A 17,015-nucleotide genomic window follows, 5' to 3' on the forward strand; every position below is an offset into this window, starting at 1 on the left:
TCTTGAACTAGACACTAACACATGTCTGGGTGTACAAAATTAAAATAAAGTAAATATCAAATCAAATAAATATATATAAAAAAATAATAAAATGATAATAAAAACCTGTCTGCAAGTTTAACCACGAGGCTTATACATTTAAATAAATCAAATGGAACAGTTATCCTATCCTAATTTGCTTTTTCTATTTGTTAAAAAAAAAAGAAAAAAGAAAAGAAAAAGAGGCTAATTTCCTGACCAATGATTTGTCGTTAAGACCATTGAAAGCTTAATATTTTGTCATTTGGGGCTTCCCCCCCCCCAGGAGTGTATATTGCCAAAAACATGTAAAAATTTTACCGTATAACACTACAGCACTTAATGTACATGAGATGGAAAGAGTTTCTGAATTACTGCTACTTTTTTGTTTTGTTAAGAAAATAACACAACAGTAAGGCAATTTAAACATCGCAAACATTTATTAATCAGTTTAGTGTTTTAGGAAGCTGGATAATTACTTTTCAAATTTATAATAATAATAATAATAATAATAATAATAATAATAATAATAATGATAATAATGTGCACGGTGGCTTAGTGGTTGGCACGTTCGCCTCACACCTCCAGAGTCGGGGGTTCGCTTCCTAACGCTGCCCTGTGTGTGCGGAGTTTGCATGTTCTCCTGTGCTGCGGGGGTTTTCACCGGGTACTCCGGCTTCTTCCCCCCAGTCCGAAAACATGCATGGTAGGCTGATTGGCAAGTCCTAAGTGTCTGTAGTGTATGAATGTGTATGTGATTGTGCCCTACGATGGATTGGCACCCAGTCCACGGTGTACCCTGCCTTGTGCCCCATGCTCCCTGGGATAGGCTCCAGGTTCCCCGTGACCCTGTAGGATAAGCAGTATAGAAAATGGATGGATAGATGGATGTAATAATAATAATAATAAGGTGGTGCTTTACTCATAATAGTGAGATGTTTTCTCGTAATAATGAGATTTGCTGATGCTGTACTTGACAAAGTTGGATCATTATGTGTATCTACGTTGAAGTGTATGTTCAGTTATAGTTCTAATACTGTAGGTAACTGTGTGTAAAACGAGTCAGTGTTCCAGCACGGCTCTGTGCCAGAGTTTACATGGAGCTTTAGTGGATGAGTTATTATCATCTCCATCATGCTGCTGCCCTTGGGAGCTCCGTGATTGTGTTGGAAATGCACAGTGCGGGGATACCATCTGCGTATCTACCATTAGCTCACCAATTTAGCTCACAGCTACCAAGATAGTTGCATCAGTAATGTCAAAGACAATATATATATATATATATGAATACATATGAAATAGTGATTAACAGCATTTGTTTTGAATCGTTAAAACGCATTTAACGTACACTATATTCATTCATATGATGTGTCACGTGACAACACAGTCGCAAATTTGTGAATAAATTAAAGTTGATGAAAGAGAAACATTTATAATATGGAAATTCATTAGAAATAAAATAGTGAAAATAGAAATGTATACCCTTTGAGTCAATATAATGGTTACCATTTAATGGTTACAATTAGCCTAATGTTAGCTACCCTACTGTCGAACTGCTTTTAATCGCATAATAAAATTCATAGCCTAATGTTATTTATCTTGCTAGCGAACTTGTAGGTTAGCCGAATAGCATGGATAACCCAATGTAAGTTTTTTTGCTGGCTAACCTGGCTACTGGTTTTAATCACATAATTTAATTATTATCCTAATGTTAGCTAGCCTTCTTAGCGAATTTGCATACAGATTAGCCTAATAGATTAGCTAACTTGTTTTCTTCTTTGCTAGCGAAATTCTCAAAAATCCCAAAGGTGTTCTCTTGGATTCAGATCCGGTGTCTGGGAAGAACACTGAACTCATTGTCATGTTCATGAAACCAGTTTGATGCGACTTTATGACATGGTGCATTATCATGCTGGAAGTAGTCATTAGAAGATGGTCAATTGTGGCCATGAAGGGATTCACATGGTCAACAACAATACTCAAATAGACTGTGCATTCAAGCAATGATTGATTGGTATTAACAGACCCAAAGTGTGCCAAGAAATCATTCCCCACACCATTACACCACCTCCACCAGCCTGGACTGTTGACACAAGGCAGGTTGGGTCCATAGATCATAGATTCATGTTGTTGGTGCCAAATTCTGACCCAACCATCTGTGTACTTCAGCAGAAACGGAGATTTATCAGACCAGGTTACGTTTTTCCAATCTTCAACTGACCAGTTTTGGCGAGCCTGTAACCACTGCAGTCTCAGCTTTCTGTTCTTTGTCTGACAGAAGCAGAACCCGGCGTGGTCTTTTGCTGTTGTAGCCCATCCATCTTAAGGTTCGACTTGTTGTGCATGCTGAGATACTTTTCTGCTCACCACAATTGTACAGAGTGATTATCTGAGTTACTGTAGCCTTTCTGGCAGCTTGAACCAGTCGGGCCATTCTCCGTTGATCTCTCTCATCAACAAGGTGTTTCCATCCACAGAACTGCCACTCGCTGGCTGTTTTTTCTTAATTGTACCATTCTGAGTAAACTCTAGGCCAGGGGTGTACAATCTTACCCGCAAAGGACCTGTGTGGGTGCAGGTTTTCATTCCAACCGAGCAGAAGCCACACCTGAGTCTACTGAAAGCCAAGCTCAACTGATTAACAGGTGGAATCAGGTGTGGCTCCTGCTTGGTTGGAATGAAAAGATTGGACACCCCTGCTCCAGAGGCATGAAAATCCCAGATCAGTTATAGAAATACTCAAACCAGCCCATATGGCACCAACAATCATGCCACAGTAAAAATCACTGAGATCACATTTCTAAACATAATGTGAACATTATCTGGAGCTGCTATCCCATATATGCATGATTATATGTATTGCCCTGCTGCCACCTGATTGGCTGATTAAATACCTACATGAATGAGTAGTTATACAGGTATTACTAATAAAGTGCTCAGTAAGTGTAGATCTGTAATTAACCTTTGTTTGGCTGAAAATAAATACAATGACATGCAGGATCTTCATAAAACAGATCGAATTTATACACTCAATGTGATTAAGTGAAATGGTGCACTATTAAATATAGCCACTAAATCTTGACTCAACATACATGAGAAATGAAGCTGTGAACTCTGCCAGTGAGAGCAGAGAAGCAAATGTACAGTAAAGATGAAAAATCAACAGTTTCCCCTTTTGGTTTTACATTCATCTCAGTGTAAGATATTCATGTAAACATGCCCCAAATACAGTACTTATATAACAGGTCAATTATACTGTACTATTGTAATTGTCATCAGTGTAATACATCAACAGATATCAGTATGTAATATAAGTATTGTTATAGCATTATTCAGTGTTACATTAACACAGTGTATCCATGAGCAATAATTCCTAAAGCAAAACATTAGGTACATTCATTAATAACCATAAAGAGAGAGCAATACAACAGAAAATATACATGTATCGTAAGGTATTGTGTTTTCATGATAATATTATGGGTTACTGGTCACCATTTATGTTTCATAAAATTGTGGAATTCTTGAATAAAATGATAAATTCTTAAATATTTAAATTAAAAGTAATTAATTTACTTAGGCTAACAAATTAAATAATAATAATAAATACATATTATATAATGGTACATGCTAATTAATAACACAGTGCTCCACAGTGGTCTAGAGTGAACTACTTCTGCCTCTTTAGGAATATCCGCCACTCAGGCCAACGCTCTCCTGCTGATCTGACACCACAGCTGAGAAAAGCAGGACTGTTATTAAATTGACTGATCCCAGGTCGATAGAGAGGTTCCTGAAGCCGATTTATTTTACTGCATCAGACAGCTGCCACTGGGGAGGAAGTCGTGAACGTATGTGACCACGGCTTTGGACAGATAGGTCATAGAGCCGTAGCTGCCGCTGGGGGCACTGTCATAGAAGTAGTTGCAGATTCCTGTGGCAGGATCTTTCTCCAGGAAAAACTCATTGGCCCCGCTAGATTTCTGCAAAAGGAATGCACTGGTTGACTTATAAGCCGAAGATGAAATGGGTATGTATGTACTACGGCAGCCCTAGGCGGCCATTATTGTTTTTTTCTTCCTTGTTTTCTTGTGATCTTGACCCGGAAGTTAGAGTCACCCTGGTTCCCTTGACAAAAATTTAATAGGATTTTTCCATTGGTTTTTTTTTTTTGATTATTGCAGAAAATAAGCTCTATGACCAACAAAAGTTTATGATTCTTACACATTTTGTTCATCAAGATAATCTTCACAAATGAACACAAATTTTATGAATTTTGACGCCTAAATACAATCGCCAGAAGTAAAAAGCTAAAGTTAAGCTATAAATGACTACCCCACGGTCACATGACTTCAACATCACCATCGCTACACTTCTGACAACTCTTACAATCTTAATTTAAAAAAAAACCCACTACAATTGGAAAATACTACAAGTTGGAAAATTTGAGTTGGAGTAGTTTAACAAATGACTTAAATAAAACAGGAACTGAGTTTGCTATTATCATGACTCAAAAAACATAAAAATTTCCATCTTATTGACATGCTCTAGCATATTTTATGACATGCTTACTTTGCCAAGGCTCAAGATATATAAAAATAATAATAAATAAACACATTTAAAAAAAGAAAGAAAAGATATTAAAGTTTAGGGATATCATTACCAACAGTGAAAATGAACTGTAGACAAAAATGAATAGAAAAAGAATATGTGAGGAGAGAAAAACTGAGCCCTGAAAAGGTCTATAAAAGGAAATGGAATAAAAATACATATTTATATCACATTGAGAAATGTTATTTTGATACTTTCAATACTAACGTCTTATCAAACACCTTTTATCAATTCGTGATAAATAAATCTTTAAATTTTTTAAAAAATGTCTTGTTGGTTTCAGGCATACCCCTGAAAAGGTATGAAAACTTTGCACTTGCATATCTTTAAAAAGTCTGTAAGTGTAATACTTCTGCACTGTACCTGGTCCTGCAAGAACAGTTCATTTGCCATTTGAACAATCCGGTCGATGTGAATAATTCCACCGATGCTTGTGATCTCCATATCGGCCACTAGGGTGAGCACCATGATGGCCTCCACCAGCAGCTGCCGGTACTCGGGCTGAGGAACGTGGTTCAGCACAGACTCCACATGAACAGCAAACTTGATCTCGCCCTCTGTCATCTACAACACATGTACACATGGGCTTATAAACTTAAGCCTCATCTAGCAAACTTATCTTCATGTCAGTTATTAACAACATAAACAATATGGATGCAATATAACACATTAAAAACTCAGTGGATCATGAAGTGTGTGCAGCTGTTTCCTGTACCTCACGGGTGGTAGAGGATGGCAGAACGTATCCTGCGATTGAGAGGCCGTGGCATTTCTGCAGGATCTTCCACACTTTCTGGTAGAAGCCCATGGGCACTCGATTAATAGCGCCATCCAGGCGGCGTCTCCTCAGCCACTGTCCCTGACGCTCTTCCCACTGCAGGTGTGAGTCTCCCGTACCTGTGGGTGACATGACGCCACTGGGGGTCGAAGGACTACTACACCTCTGCATCAGATATATGTGGAAACACACACACACAAATTAGTGTTTATCTGGGACAAACAATTCAATAGGAAGGTCAAAGTAATGGTGACACCAGATGAAAATGGGCCATATTATGAAGCGAATAAATGCCCGTTTGAAAGCAACGAGAACACTCTTCTCACAAGTAAAATTGATTTTTGATCATTCAAGAGTTGGGGACCTTACAGAAGGGACTTTATCGACATAACTGTTGCCAGGGCTGGGCGATATGACAAAAATATCAGATCACGATACTTGAGGACATTTCTATGATACACGATGCGTATCACGATATATAATTTATTTGTACAAACTGTCTGCAAAATAGTAGTAAAATTGTGTGAGTTTGACAATAATTTTCATTGATGCCCTCAAAGAAAATTTTCATTTGTAATTATTAATTTTTTTTTTTTTAAATACATAGTCATACCAACAATATCTCAGAAAAGTGTATCACGCAATCATATCATCATCAGGATATTGATATTATATTGATCTATCGCAAAACCCTACTTGTTGCCTGGTGTTTCCATTCGTCAACCCACAGCATAAACAACAAACACTACTCTGTGTCAGACAAAGCTCATGCATATCATAAGCAGTAACAAACTGTAGCAGTTTGCTTTCCATGTCACTAATGTACGATAATAAGCATGAGGCATGACAGAAGTGATTACCGTGGAACGGGGGGATGTGACATTACTGCCTGTGGAATAACCGCCAGTAAAGATCTATGAGACAAAAGCAGAATGTTTGCCGATGGAATGATGAATCCCTGAATGTTGTAACATGAAAGCCCCTTCAACATCCAACATCTATCTGCAATGGACTCAACATTATTTTGCACATAACTGTAAGACAAAGTGGTTAAAAAACAGACATTTGGATTAGATGAGATACAATTCAAACATTCAGGAAAAGGAAGCAGGTGACCGAGGTGGGACCAAACAAATTATGTTTATGAACTGAGATGGGTAGTAAAGGTGGATCATGTTAAATAAATAATACTCAGCATGGTCTATACCAGGGGTTCCCAAACCATCTGTAAAATATATTCCATAAACCCCATCAGTGAAAATGATCCTTGTATGAATTATTTAAATACTCGTTATTTAAAATGTTTACAATATTATTGCTTTGTATCAGAGAAATCAAGGTTTTTAATCCTGAATTTCCACCAACAGAACACATTAGGCATAATCTGACATTATTTATAGGCTTAATTGTTTTTGTGTTATTGAGGTTTTGGATTTAAAATGTCATTCAAATGACCAAACAAGCTACCTAATATCTGTAAAAACTCAATAATAAATATAAAACTCTGCTAATGGTCGGTTGTGATTTCCTGTTATCCCAACTGAAAAAATATCAGAGACCCTGGACCCCACATTGAGAACCACTGGTCTATACTGGTTTTCAAACTCCAGTCTTAGATGGTGGCAATGAAGCATATGAATGTAATTAAGGATGGGGTTGGTGGACGGCAAACTCTGTAGTCTGAATGCACATGCCCAGAATGAAACACTTTTACAAACTCAACCTACGCTGATTGGTCTGGAGTCATCCAGCTGCAAACAAATATTGTCAATGTCATTTCAAATTGAAGAAGCATAACATCCTTTACATATTTACCATTGTGTGTATATAATTAGCTTGAAAACAGGTTGTCTCCCCCTCACCTGTTTGATTTCACTCTTCAGCTTCCTGATACCTGTGCGTTCTGTTTTAGTGGCTCCTGTGTGTCCGAGCTCATGGATGGATATGGCTGGACTGGTGGCCATGGACACAGTGGGACGCACTTACACAGAATAAACAGATAATAATAATAATAAGAGATCATATTCACTTTCCACTTCGGCTTAATACGAAGAACCACTAACATTTTTTATATAGATCGGCAGTAATCGGACTCACCGCTCCTCTCCACTCCAAACTCTTTCCCACTCAAGATGTGATGAAGCAGATTTTTCATGTCTGATGGACTCAGGTTCATCAACCCTTCAGATGCCTCCTCGCCTAGCAGGAAGTATTAGTGTGATGACTTATTCAGAGTGTTTCATGTTTAAAAATAAATGCAAAGCAACAGACAAACAAACAAATAAACATTTACCTAAAAAAAAAAAAACAATTCAACCAACCAAACAAATTCACTCAAACATTCAATTAAACAAGCAAACAGTCAATCTGTCAAACAAAGAATGATTCAATACCACTAATAAATTTTCAAACACTCAAACATTCAATCACATAAACATTCGATTAATAAAAAATTCAATCAAACAAAAATTCAAACAAACATTCAATCAGAGAAAGATGTAATCAAACAAACAAATGGCCTTTAAGGGCCCAACTGTGATTCCTACAGTAACAGCCCTGGATTTGAACTCATGACCTTTCAGTCTTTATTGCTGATCAGAACCATTACCTGAACACTGGAGACTACGAGCAAGCTCAGTGGCCATCACCTGCATGATAAGGCCTATCCTCAGACGCAGCATGTCTCCGAACAGATTCGGCTGGGAGCGCACATACATGGCTAGGTACACCATGATTTCCTGTATAAAGCACAGGAACGATGATTTACCAGCTAAAGACTCTTCTCTATTTTGATCGTCTTCTTTATGGACTACAAGAACAAAAAGGGTTCAAAAGCTATAAAATTGCTCAATCTATTTTTATGATCTTCAGTACAGAATACTGAACAAGAACCATACTCTAAAGATTAATTTTTCGATTTTTATGGTCTCCTATAATGGGGTAAAGAAACAAGAGCTAGAATGTAAAGGGCCATAATTTCTTTTTTATGTCCATTATCGATTTTCTATTTTACAGAGCAAATGGGTTTTAAACGGAGAATAAGAAATCTAAAGCAGAGATTTCATTTCTGGTATTGTGCATGCAAATATATTACATTTCGTGACATATTAAAGTAAAAGTTTGAGAGAATTCCAATTTAGACAAATTTTCACTTGGCCCACTTGTCAGTTTCGTTACTTGTGAACAAGTGCTAAGAGGCTAATTTAGCCTAACATTTACGTTTATGGCATTTGGCAAACACCCTTGTCCAGCGCGACTTACAGAAGTGAGTCTAGAACTACTACTACTCTAGAACTCATTTATAAATCTTATATTGTAGCACTACTTGTATTGTTCTCCGCTTGATATATCACTTTGCTTGTATTTCCTCATTTGTAAGTTGCTTTGGTTAAAAGCATCTGCTAAATGAATAAATGTAAATGTAAGTGCTTTGAAGTCTCAATCAATAAATATATCCTGATACTGGTTCACTAGGTCACCAGCCAAAAAAGTCGATCTCATCCAAAATGTTTGTCAAACACCGAACATGTCTGGGCTTATCATTACATTTATAGTAAGTAGCTAATTATATACGTTTATATCCTTCAGGTCTTAGCTTTACCTGGGTAAGTACAGCAATGCTTATATCCTGACCGCTGGCCTCATAGATCAAATTATTCAGTTCTTCAGGTGGGAGAGGACTAAAAGAAAGGATAAAAATAGCTCAATTAAATGGTAGAATAAGAAAAGAAAAACCTTAAGGCTAAGTATCTGTAATGATTTTTCAATGGCAAGATCGCATGAAGAAGCACACACTCACACAGTGATGACTTTCTCCCTTGGCTCTGGAGGAAGTCCCACTGTCAGCTGCTTTTGATGCGAGATCAGATCAGTACAAGCCTGAGGATGAAACATAGGTTAGTTGATGAAACATAGGCTAGGCAGTTGTTGTGTAACTGGGGAGACTCAGTTAACATATAAGATTTGGGCCCAATTAAATTTCATACCTCTGCCAAGACCTCTACCTTCTTCTTCAAGATGCCCGAGATGTACCGAATAAGTCCCCACTCTTTACACACTCCAGCTTTGACATAAAGCTCCTCAAGCAGAGCACGCACTGTGGCTCCCTTCTGTCCCGATATATTCACCATCCAGTCTGCACCTCTGAGCACCCCCATAACCAGGCCATCAGAAAATCAGAGCGATTCATTTAATTAGCACAGAGCAATACTGATTAGGATGCTAATCATACTATAGTCAAGTCTAATTATAGAAACATGTCTGAATGCCTACTTCATAGCATAGAGGATATAAAGAATATCAGCCTGGTCCTGTAATGTGGGACATTCCTTCAGGTGATTTACGAGCGCAGCAAAGTCTGTGTTGCCTTGAGCATCATGGGGCAGGTGAAGGTCTGGAGCAGGAGCCTAGGCAAACATTTTCACATATCCAAATTTCATTAGTGAAACAAACTTCCAGAAATGTTTTACACAACTCTCTGTGATACTGAATTTTTGTTTAAGCCTAAAGTACTATTCGGAGGGGGATACATTTTCCAGGCTGTTCTGATCATGGAATCTTTACCAATATGCCAGTTCAGATAGAATATACGATATATTAGTGGGGTTTACCTCTGAGGGTCATTTTATAGAAGGTGTAATATGGAATAATCTTTCTGAAAAGGATGGATTCACACAAGACTAAAATCCCAGCGATACCCCATTAATAATTACCTGACCCCCACCTCTGCATTTAAAACTAGCTCACACTGGACATTTGTAGACTGTTGACCTCGGAATTCTGATTTCAAGTATTTTTGACTTGCCTTCTGGTGTTGTTGAGGAGTGTGGTGTTGAGGATGTGGGAGTTCCAGCAGGTTCAGAGACTTCCTGTGTTTGCTCATGATGGGGACCACAGGTAAATACATAGACGCCTCTGTAAAGCACAAAAAAATGGTGTCTGAAACAATGGGAGGCATTAGGGAGAGAGCTTTATTTGAAATAAACCCTTCACAGAAGAGTGTACAGCATGTTCTGTCTTGTTATATTCACTCTGCTTTTTAATTAATGCAGAATCCCACTGAGAACACTTCTCAATTACAGGATATGAAAATCCAACTATACAGCAGGCAAGAGAATATAAATCTCATATTTAAAAGAAATTTTAATATGCTAAAAGCAATATCAGTGGAGAAACAATGGAGGGATAATGGTTTTGGTAGTCAACATTTATGGCTTACTAGGCATGTTGTGGCCCTGAACCTGAGCCATGAGAGTTAGGATGTCCCTGGTGGTGTGCTCAGCACTGAAAACATGGTCCTGCCCCATCTGGATGGGAGGGAGATGCGACTTTGGGGCTGTGCTCTGCAGAAGGTGGGCGAAATACTGGTCGAGCTCATCTTTGGAATCTCCTAAAAAGGAAATGCAATAATAAAACGTCTCCAACCCTTTCTCTGGAGAGTGGGTTAGGGAAAAGCATCACTGGTGTTAACAGACACTTTGTCATATTTATAAGCAAGAGTAATCCATAAAACCTGCTAGTCCATAATAACACTTGCTAGTGGTAAGATCTTCATATGTTATTTTGAATTGAGGATTTTTTTTTTCACATAAATGAGATAACTATCAAAAAATTGGAGATAAATGAATTGTTGCCATATGGCAACAGCACGCAGTAAAGGGTTAAAAATAAATTGCGGTCAGGTGCAAACAAAACTAATAACTGTGTAAGCAGGATAAAAGAAGTCCAGAGTAATATGAGGAACACTCTCGAGTGATATAAGGGACTGTAAGAGCCAGAATTCACAGATCGTGTGGACACTGCTTGTACCTTCATATGTATCTTCTGGTTTAGGCCACACCCACCTTGGGTTTAAATCTGAATACAGACACATTCACTGATCAGCCATAACATTAAAACCTCTGAGAGCTGAAGTGAATAACATTAATTATCTCGTTACAATGTTCTCAAAAGTTGATGTGTTGGAAGCAGATGATATGAAAGAGGTGGCACCAGGATGCACTATGGGAAGAAGGCAAGCCGGAAGAGGCAGTGTGATGCTCTGGGCAATGTTCTGCTGGGAAACCTTGGGTCCTGGCATTCATATGGATGTTACTTTGACACGTACCACCTACCTAAACATTGATGCAGACCAAGTACACCCCTTCATGGCAGTGGTATTCCCTAACGGCGGTGGCCTCTTTCAGCAGGATAATGCACCCTGACACACTGCAAAAATTGTTTAAGGAACATGACAAAGAGTTCAAGGTGTTGACTTGGCCTCCAAATTCCCCAGATCTCAGTCCGATCAAGCATCAGTGGGATGTGCTGGTCAAACACGTCCGATCCATGGAGGCCCCACCTCGCTACTTATAGGACTTGGTGCCAGATACCACAGTACACTAGTTGGCAGGTGGTTTTAATGTTATGGCTGATTGATGTATATGAATATTTGGCACACTGAACTGATACAGATACAGATAGTGATAGACAATATTATGGACATGGGGGGAGGCCATTGCTCATCTCTCCTTATTGCTTGCAACCAAAGAAGTCTTTAGCTGGAAAAGGGGAGTAATTGAATGTAATGGAATGCAGACAAAAATATTTTTTTAAAAGTAATACGATGACATATACTACTATATATACATCAAAGCTCCATTTCCTCCCACTTTCTTTTCGCAAGCAGTTTCTGCACCAGACATCAGAAATGAAAAGGGAAGTGAAATACCACTGCTGGAAAAATGATGAACTTTATCTTCATCGTCTTCACCTTCGCTGTAGTTATCCTCTTCATCTTCATCTTCAAGGTTCTCCTCTGAGTCAGCGTCCATGAAGCTGAGCTTGGTGTGGAATGAGGTAGTAAGGAATGTGGAGAGGTTTGCCATCTGAACTCTACAGGCCAGAGAGACAATGCGAAGCACTGTAATATTGTGGAATATGCAAATATACAATGGAAATAAGAATGCATGTGCACTATAGCACTATGTACTGACCTCACTCCTGCAAAATAGCCATCCTGAAGCTTTCTCAAAGTGGACAGGATGCAAGGATCTATGCTTTCACCGTCCTCCACTATAACAACAGGAAAAACAGAAATCTTACATTTTCATTTCAGGTGGACTTGAGGGCCACGTTTTAAAATCTGCATGTACTGTACATGCATGTGTCTTGACTGTAATCTTATTTCATTATTACCCAGCATGCTTTGTGTAATCGGGAAAGTGAGAGTGGGTCTCCCGGTCATCCGCCAACAGGAAGAGAGGTAGGCCAACTCGGTCCTCAACATCTCCACTATCATCTGATTATCCAGAGCCAGGTAGAAATGATGCTGATCAATGAACTAAAGAGAAAGAGAAGAGAATAGATTTTTTCAAAATCAGTATTTACTGTTTTTTTTTTCTTGTTCCACTTTCAGCTATAAGCAGTCTAAGTGAGACATGCTATCTGATGTATGGCTGCACAATTTATGGTAGTTGGTAGTCAAATAATTAAATTATGTGATTTAATTAATTGGTCCATGATAGTGTGAGCCAACATTAAATATTTGTTTTATTTTTCCATTGTCATACATTAAAGAACAAGCTTCTACATCTGAAGGAGTGAAAACATATAATATACAATATGACAGAAAAGACTACTTCTTGTTGTTTTAAATTGATATAAAAATGATTTAGTTACTAAATTGGCCGAATAATTAATGAGTTAATAAATAATGGTGATTTCAATAATAAAATTAATTTCTCCATCATTGAGCAGCCTGAGAGTGGATGGTAATAAAATATAACCAAATTTCATGAAAGATCTGTAGATTGAGAGCATTAGAAATTGATCGTTACCTGCGGGGTAAAAGTGTAGGTACAATTCCTGATCTCATAGATCTTAGAAGTCCCTAGTACACCAATGTGTCGATACGGCCGCCCGGTCAAATTCAGCTTCCTACAGTTTCCTGTGCACATAAACTTTGCTTGAGTTAGGTGTGTTGTGCATAATGTACACTTGCAGTCCTGGAATCTCATATATGTACATGCTGTAAATGCTTTGTATGCACAAAACAGGTCTTGAAAGTGAGTGTCGTTTCCCACACACGCGTTTGGATGTATAAAGAAATACTTAACAGGAAGTTGTGTGTATATTTGCAGCATTTCTGGAGACAGTATATATTAATGACATTGATGATAAAACCACGAATAAATAAGTGTGCTGAATCTTTACCCAGCTTGACATAGATGTGGCTCAGAATACGAGCTGACATGATTCGGATGGGCTGGACTTCAGACACAGTCTGCACCTCAACCCCACTATCCCTCAGGAGTGCCTGGATCTTCTCACTCTCTGCTACTACACTAACTGAAAAGAAAACACCGGTCTGGAGAACCTGCCTGTTTGAACATAACCGCAAATGTGTGCATTTGGATTTGGAATTTAGATTTTTAAGTTTATCCCATTTATCAAATCATCAAACATTTTATATGATTGACCACCAGTGTTTTGTTTACTTTGGACAACAACATCTGGTTTGAAGCCAGTGGAAAACCTTCTGTTTAGAGGATCTATCTCTCCGGGAGCAAGAAATCCCTGGTTGGAGAAATAAAGAAACATGCTTTTTTTTTAAACGCAGAATGTTGCATTTAAAAAAAATCTACATAGGATACAGGAGAGGACAGTTGTAAGGCAATATATACAGTATATACACTGTTGCAAGGCAATATATATGAGTCACATGAGCTGCTGTACCTCTACGAGCAGGCTGCTCAGAATGTACAGAGACTGTCCCCATAAGTGAGGCAACTGGCCTGTGGCTACACGGTCTACACTGTGAGGGTTCCTGTACTCATCTTCAACCTAAAACAAAATAAACACACACCTTTTACAATAATAATAAATATGTTTTTTTTTTTAAACCATACTGTTCAATCTACTATGTTTCAGAAATGGGTTTTCCAATTTGTAGGATATACCACGCTGTCTCAATTACACATCATGCACACATAAATACGTACATAGAGAGAGAAAAGAAAATCCTATGCTTGCGCTTACATACACAAAAGCCATTTAGAAAATGATCTGAACTGAATTTGAATCACACACTCTCACCTTGTCAGCAGGTACAGCGTAAAGCTCAGGCATCAGCCGGATGCCATGTTCAGCTCGGATCAAGACGCCCTCCAGGGCCTCCTTGTATTCCTGCACCTGATCAGTTACAATAATGTTAATAATGGTCTCATGCTGCCACCTTGTGGACACACACAATCATCACTCTAACACAGAGCTTCTCAACCTTTGTACCTAAAGCTAAAGGGGTCTGAAAAGTCACTATCTTGGCAACACTGGTCTGCACTGACAGCTAGATAAAAGGCAGACTAAGCTCTGCCTCTCCCCAGCAAAAAGAAAATACAGAGGAAGAGGGAACGCAGGGTTTTTCATTTATGCACATTCTATTTGAAAAGCAATAAAATACACCGAGTACCCAAATGATGCCCTGTCAGTGTTTTTTTCTTAAAAACAATTTGCACCCCCCTTCCGAACTCTCCGCGCTCCCTGGTTGAAAACCACTGCTATAACATTAACTCGTGCCTAGGCATAGTCTCTGTTGTGAATATTCTTTCCATTCTTTGAGTATAGTGCTTTGAGGGATATTTTATTTATAACCACTCCCTGATTGATCCTTTTCCAGAACTTTGTCCCAGACTTGTTCTGATAGCTCTATGATCTTCATGATGCTGTTTGTTAAGATATGTTCTCTAACAGGATTATTTATACTAAGATCATGTGACACTTTAATTGCAAAACAGATCGACTCTATTCAACTGCGTTATGTGACTTCTGATGACAACTGGTTGCACCAGAACTAATCTACAGGTTGCACATCAATCACTGTTTACCTGTAAATGGAAGAAAACACCACAATTCCACATTAAAGGCGATGTTTCAAACTTTTTTTGGCTGATAGACACAATGACACACATGTATAAGTCAAAGCAGACACAAATAGATACAAAGTGAACACATTTGAAAATGCATTTTGGCTCACAATATCTCCATGTACGAATGCCACCCAAGTGAAAAGCACCTAAATGTGGTCAAAGGATGATGTGTATACCTGTACATGATCTCCACTGAAGACACCATCCAGTATGAGGTAAGTCCAAAAGACTGGCCATTCACATTCAATGTTCTCAAACAGCTTCAGTTCTGCTGGGTCATAATGAAGCCGAGAAGGATCCTGTTAACGCAGTGTGAAAACATGGCATCAACATATGACCAACATTCGATTTTAACACAGACACAAAACCAAGAGAGACACTTTCCTGAATAATCCGTGGAAAAGATTATATTTACATGTACAGTATATACAGTATGCTTCTATATGCTATGTTCATATGCTACTGGTTGGCATGTCTCTGACTCTCAACCTTACCACGATCTTATAATGGTAAAGAGATCTAAATTCTTATGCTTACCTCTTTTGGGGTCTTGTAGCCATCTCTAATAAACCGACAGCACCCGTAACGTCCCTACATTTTGTTGAATCACAGTTTAAAATGTGTTAGATTCAAGGACATTTACTTATTTTTTACAGTCAGCTTGTTTAACACTAAGGACAGGTTACATCTTCAGCTTGCCAGAATCCAAATATGAAAATTCATACATGACATTTTACATGACAAAATGTCATTCAATCAATCTTTAAATCATCGCATGCAGAATAATATACATTAGGGATCTGTATATAGCTGATATGATATGTTTGTCTTATTTGTGGAACTCCAATGTAAAACCTCATAACCTCACCAAATTTATTTTACAAGATATTTACAAGTTTGAGATTTTGTGAGGTCTCATCTACACAAATTTTAAAGTCAAGTCAAGTCAAATGGCTTTTTATTGTCTGATCGGTCCTGTGAGGATGTGCACTGATAGAGAAGCGTTCCCATTGGCTGCAGCCTGTAGGTATTATGGCCAATCACGAAAGTCAACATTGCTCAACCACACAGAGAAGATCCCAGCTACACTTAGGTGTGGAACTCGCTTTCGTAGGCTTTTGAGTGAATAAAAGATAGAAACCCTGTTCATTTCCCTTGAAATTCCAGTAAAGTCAAGTGGCTTTTATTGTCATTTCAACCATATACAACTGGTACAGTACACAGTGACACGAAACAAGGTTCCTCCAGGACCATGGTGCTACATAAAACACCACAGTAACCACACATTCAGATCATCAATACACAAAGTACATTTAAAAGATATTGTATGTAATTCTTTTAATTAAATTTTTTTTCTTTTCTGTGTTTATCCTGATGTTACTTCTTTTATTTTGATTCATTATAGTACATCTGTTGTATTGTATGGAGATAAAACAGAGAACAGAAAGGCTGTGTACCTGCAGCTTGGAGATGATCTCACCCTTGGTGATGTTGACCAGGTCAGCGTCCTCAACTGCAAACGCAGGGAAGGAGATAACTGAGAGCAGACCAGCATCGATCTCCTTAGATGTAGAAGCTCGTGGCAGCATGGAGCACAGGATTGACTGCAATCATATGATCATTTATGAATGATATAACAGTGCTACGTGAAAACAAAACCATCTCTTCCACGTGATAGTTTATTTATTGAGCATGATCTATACTGT

The 17,015-nt window shown here is 38.3% G+C and overlaps 1 protein-coding gene across 3 annotated transcripts in view; it reads right to left on the bottom strand.

The window, feature by feature from the left end:
• Positions 1-1,737: 1,737 nt before the first annotated feature.
• phka2 (phosphorylase kinase, alpha 2 (liver)) overlaps positions 1,738-17,015 on the bottom strand; it is a 23,325-nt gene continuing 8,047 nt past the window's right edge. Inside the window, exons 8-31 of one of the 3 annotated variants that reach the window (XM_053634843.1) lie at positions 16,767-16,913; positions 15,847-15,900; positions 15,486-15,608; positions 14,480-14,575; positions 14,120-14,227; positions 13,882-13,960; positions 13,598-13,732; positions 13,222-13,331; positions 12,581-12,725; positions 12,379-12,457; positions 12,114-12,277; positions 10,623-10,793; positions 10,209-10,318; positions 9,677-9,810; positions 9,391-9,547; positions 9,204-9,283; positions 9,006-9,084; positions 8,013-8,142; positions 7,502-7,603; positions 7,267-7,385; positions 6,265-6,318; positions 5,342-5,569; positions 4,990-5,190; positions 1,738-3,998 (exon numbers count right to left, since the gene is read on the bottom strand). In XM_053634843.1, the coding sequence (XP_053490818.1) occupies positions 3,825-3,998; positions 4,990-5,190; positions 5,342-5,569; positions 6,265-6,318; positions 7,267-7,385; positions 7,502-7,603; positions 8,013-8,142; positions 9,006-9,084; positions 9,204-9,283; positions 9,391-9,547; positions 9,677-9,810; positions 10,209-10,318; positions 10,623-10,793; positions 12,114-12,277; positions 12,379-12,457; positions 12,581-12,725; positions 13,222-13,331; positions 13,598-13,732; positions 13,882-13,960; positions 14,120-14,227; positions 14,480-14,575; positions 15,486-15,608; positions 15,847-15,900; positions 16,767-16,913 (2,979 nt within the window). In that variant the 3' untranslated portion in view covers positions 1,738-3,824. Of the gene's footprint in view, positions 3,999-4,989; positions 5,191-5,341; positions 5,570-6,264; positions 6,319-6,525; positions 7,156-7,266; positions 7,386-7,501; positions 7,604-8,012; positions 8,143-9,005; positions 9,085-9,203; positions 9,284-9,390; positions 9,548-9,676; positions 9,811-10,208; positions 10,319-10,622; positions 10,794-12,113; positions 12,278-12,378; positions 12,458-12,580; positions 12,726-13,221; positions 13,332-13,597; positions 13,733-13,881; positions 13,961-14,119; positions 14,228-14,479; positions 14,576-15,485; positions 15,609-15,846; positions 15,901-16,766; positions 16,914-17,015 lie in introns of those variants that run through there. The other 2 variants (XM_053634844.1, XM_053634845.1) reach the window with 2 other exon arrangements.

This window comes from Ictalurus furcatus, chromosome 10 (assembly GCF_023375685.1).
Source record: "Ictalurus furcatus strain D&B chromosome 10, Billie_1.0, whole genome shotgun sequence".
In the NCBI taxonomy this organism is placed as follows: Eukaryota; Metazoa; Chordata; class Actinopteri; order Siluriformes; family Ictaluridae; genus Ictalurus; species Ictalurus furcatus.